The sequence below is a fragment of the Choloepus didactylus genome, chromosome X (assembly GCF_015220235.1).
Source record: "Choloepus didactylus isolate mChoDid1 chromosome X, mChoDid1.pri, whole genome shotgun sequence".
Classification (NCBI taxonomy): Eukaryota; Metazoa; Chordata; class Mammalia; order Pilosa; family Megalonychidae; genus Choloepus; species Choloepus didactylus.
The window spans coordinates 32698404-32702835 of NC_051334.1; the positions used below are offsets into that span (position 1 = coordinate 32698404).

At 34.5% G+C, this 4432-nt stretch overlaps 1 protein-coding gene across 1 annotated transcript; it reads right to left on the reverse strand.

The window, feature by feature from the left end:
• Nucleotides 1-1512: 1512 nt before the first annotated feature.
• Nucleotides 1513-2606, reverse strand: LOC119522970 (39S ribosomal protein L50, mitochondrial-like). The gene has a single exon (XM_037821719.1). It carries the CDS (start codon nt 2604-2606, stop codon nt 2127-2129), a length of 480 nt encoding a protein of 159 aa, XP_037677647.1. The 3' UTR covers nt 1513-2126.
• Nucleotides 2607-4432: the final 1826 nt, after the last annotated feature.

Genomic DNA, 4432 nt, shown 5'->3' on the forward strand with positions numbered 1-4432 from the left:
TATAAAAGTCCTAAAGTTTTGACTTGGATGGCATTCAATTTCAAAAGTACTTTCTAAAATTAAATAGATTGATTCCACAGAATTCCAAAGTCAGTCCTGGTTGCACAGCAGCAGACTGCAGCTACCATCAAAGCTTTGCTTTCCATCATGAAATATCAAATTCAAGTTCCTTAACACTGATACAGCACTAATCATATGCTGTCCATTTTCAAAGTTCACTTTTGTGGTATATATATACCGTGGATTATTATTCAACTGTAACAAGGAGTGAAGTCCTGATAAATGTGACAACATGGATGAACCTTGAGGACATTATGTTGAGTGAAATAAACCAGACACAAAAGGATAAATATTGTATGGTCTAATATGAACTAATTTTAACGAGGAAACTCTAGGAGTTAAAATCTAAAGTATAAGTTACCAGGAGATAGACTGAGGATAGAGAATGGGGAGCTGATGCTTAATTTGTAGAGAATATGTAATAATGTTGATTGTAAATGTTTGGAAATGGATAGAGGTGATGGTAGCACATTACTGTAAGTGTAATTAACAGTGCTAAATTATGGGTGTGATTATGGTTGAAAGGGGAAGTTTAGGGTTGTGAATTCCACTAGAAGAAAAGCCAGAGGATAAAACATGGGACTGTATAATATAGTGAATCCTGTTGTGGACCATGACTGTGGTTAATTGTACAAAGACAAGAATGTTTTTACATAAGCCAGAAAAAATGTATGTCACTATTACAAGGTGTTAATAACAGGGTGTTATACAGGGAGAATACAACTATTGCAAACTATAGACTATAGTTAATAGTAATATTGAATATTCTTTCATCAATTCATCTTGGGGGCTTGAGGTATATGCAATTTTTCTTTTTGGAGCAATGAGAATGTTTTCAAATTGATTGTGGTGATTACTACACAACTCTGATTATACCGAAAGCCACCGATTGTACACTTTGGATGGATTGCATGGTGAGTGAATAAAACTTAAAAAACTAAACAAAACAAAACAAAAAAACTCTGTCATTTTCCTTTCAGAAATGTCAGTACAGACAAGATAATATTAAGATTCTTAATTCCTCCTCCCTTTCTCATTATTGTCTAGCCACATCTAAAGTTTGACCAAATAGAATTCCTAATTTAATCACTAATTTTGTCATTTAGAACCTTCTGGTAGCTTGCTATTTGAATATTTCCCAAAATTAGGTACACAAAAGTACTTGCCACCCTAGTGAATACTCATGTCATAGATGCATAGGTTACATATATACAAATGTACATAAAAGTTACAGGAAAGATAAAAGGGTTTGAAATATGCATCATCTCCTTTGAAAGGGGACTATTCATTTAGAGTTGGAGAATCTGGTTTAACTACTAAAAAGAAGTATGTCACAGCACTTAATAATTGGCACATATTCTAATTTTTCAAAATTATAATACTTATCTTAAGGAAATGGTAAATCAGAAAATAAAAGCAAAGTTCACCTGTAAAAAAATTTAAGACACACAATAAACTTTAAGAAATCTACTTTAATTCCAAGAGGCTAATCCAAAATGCACAGTACCACTTTCTACAATTTCTGCTTGTGCAATGTAAGTAAAAGAAACAACTTCCTTTAATATACAACAGTCTTTTATGTTTCTTTTATAGATATCTAACCTAATGCAAGTTTCCTTCTTTGAATATGTACTATACACAATACCGTCTTTAGATTTAAGAGTCCAAACAGTATTAAAACATTTTCTTGCAAATATTTTATGTCTATGATGGGGAAAAACTACATCTAAAATTGTAATGGCATCCTGTCTTAAACCCAAGTTAATTATAGCATCCTCCAGAGAAGAAAATTTTCATAATTTATTAATGAACTGATTCTGTTTCAGCAAATGTGAAACAAAAACGCTATCTTTTTTTTTTTTTTTGGTATTTTTGTTCTTTCTTTTTGTCAATTTGTGGTGAAATGAGGCAAACAAAGAAAAAAAAGACATGTATATTCTTCCATAGATTGTGGGTATAGAGAACAGTTCAGGTAGCATTTCACACAGTGAAGTATTGAAGGTCTAATAAGTAGCCCCCTTGTTCAGAGGGGAAAAAGATTTGAATGTGCTCCTCCTTTGAACTTTTCAATAACCCCAAGTGATTTTCAAATTGGGAGGCAAATTACTGGCAACCAGCTCATCAAATTTAGATCTATCTTGAACAGGGACGCTGTAGAAATCAAGGACGTCTCTGACCTTGCACAGCTGGTGAAGTCTGGAGTTAGGTACCGCATGGCCCAAGTCATCAGCTAATTGTGCCAAGAGACTAAACTTCTGATGACCATCTTCCAGGGAGATGTCCTGCCAACTGCCAGGAGCAGACTGACCAAAAACTTCTCTGACACGAGCTTCCAGACGACTCTGGAGATCTTCAGGTGGTATGTATGTTCGGCTTCGTAAAGGGGGACACATCAAGATAGGCTCCTTCTTCACCTCTTCTATTATCCCAGCCACCACAGGCTCTTTCTCTTTTCTGGATCGAGACCAAAATTCCCGGCGCGACGCCCCTGAAACCATCCATGTGAAGCCTCTTCTGGTGATACCAAAAACGGAGAGCGCCGCCATTTCCAAGGACAACTACCCTAAGAAACTTTTGAAGAACAAGGTAGGAGTGTCCTTCCTTACCACAAGTCAAAACTAATTATAAATCTGCAGTAATTGATACATGTACCGTTGGCACAGGAATTGGCAAACGAAGAATGTAATAGAAATGGATGGCCAGAACTATACATGTATATATTAATCTTGATGTACAATAGAAATGGCACTATGGATGAGTGGAGAAAAGATGGACACCATTAAATAAGGGTGGCACAATTGTTTATTCATAAGCTGAATAAAGAACTACACCATGCCATATAAAACCTGATTTCCAGGTCCATTAAGAGAAATAAAAATGAAAGGGGAAAACTTTAATACTTTAAAAGAAAGTATAGGAGAAAATAAGAAATAGACCCAAATGTAAATTGAAAAATTGGCAAAAGATATGAACAAATACACAGATCAAATAAAAATGCCAATGAATATGAAAGTTCTATCAACTGTAGAAACGCAAATTAATGTGAGCTATAATTTCACACTCTCCAGACTAATAAAAATTTAATTGTCAATATCAAGTTAACAAAAATGTGAAAAAATAGGGGATGCATACACCGCTGTTGGAAGCATTTATTGCTGCAACTATTCAGAGAACAAGTGGGGCAAAATATTATGTTATTCTCAGATATTTTCTGTTTGAAATATTTCATAATAATTAAAATGTTACCATATGAAAACAGCTCCCTTTAAATTTGAAAATTAATGGGCATAACCTATCCTGAAGAACTAATCCAAATATCCATGTCTATTTGAACATTCTTTATTGAAGCATTCCTTGAATAGGTCCTGTGTATTTAGTATGTATGTGTTTTCTTTGTGAAAGGCAGCCCTGGAGATTAGTCCTTCAATTACAGTACCTTATCAATATACATCTTTTCAGATTCGCAATTGACCTTGCAAGAGTAAAAGAAGCTGTTGCTGATTTTTCTATAGAGAATCACCCATTCTTCATTTTCTGAGCTATGGGCTTGAACTAATTGATTTTGAGCTATGGATCCTTGCTTTCTATGGGTTTATTCTTCGCCTTTGTTGCCAATCAGCTTTTCATTTATATTTTTGTCTTTATCCATTTAAGCAAATGATCACAAACCTAAAGGCAGCCTTAATAGTAGTATATATTATTAGTCAAATATCTATAGAAAGATGAATATGAAACCAAGTGATAGAATATCAGAACTCTCTCAAAATAATAATTATGAAAATAGTAACATGATCTTATAAGAAATTGTTTACTGGAGTTAAATTTAATTCATGCCTCTAAAGTAATAAGAATGACATCATTTTTAACTCCGGGAAAAGGAAACTAATTTATAAACTACTTATAATTTTTAAAAATACTTCAAATGTTCTGTCTCCTTTGTTTAACAAATTGCACAAATATTTGAAATAAAAACTCTCTATAAAAATAACCTTACTGCTCTGGTTTGCTAATGCTGCCCTTTTGCAAAACACCAGAAATGGACTGGCTTCTACAAAGGGGGTTTATTTGGTTAGAAAGTTACAGTCTTAAGGCCATAAAGTGCCCAAGGTAAGGCATCAGTAAAGGGTACCTTCACTGGAGAAAGGCTATTGGCATTTGGAAAACCTCTGTTAGCTGGGAAGGCATGTGGCTGGTGTCTGCTTGCTCCCAGGTTGCGTTTCAAAATGGCATTATCCAAAGTGTTGCTCTTGGGGTGTTTTGTGCTCTCTTAGCTGCAGCTGCTCTTCAAAATGTTCCTTTCAGTTGTTCTGAGGTCATTCTCTCTGAGAATTCCTTTATAGACTCCAGTGATCCAATTAACACCCACCCTGAA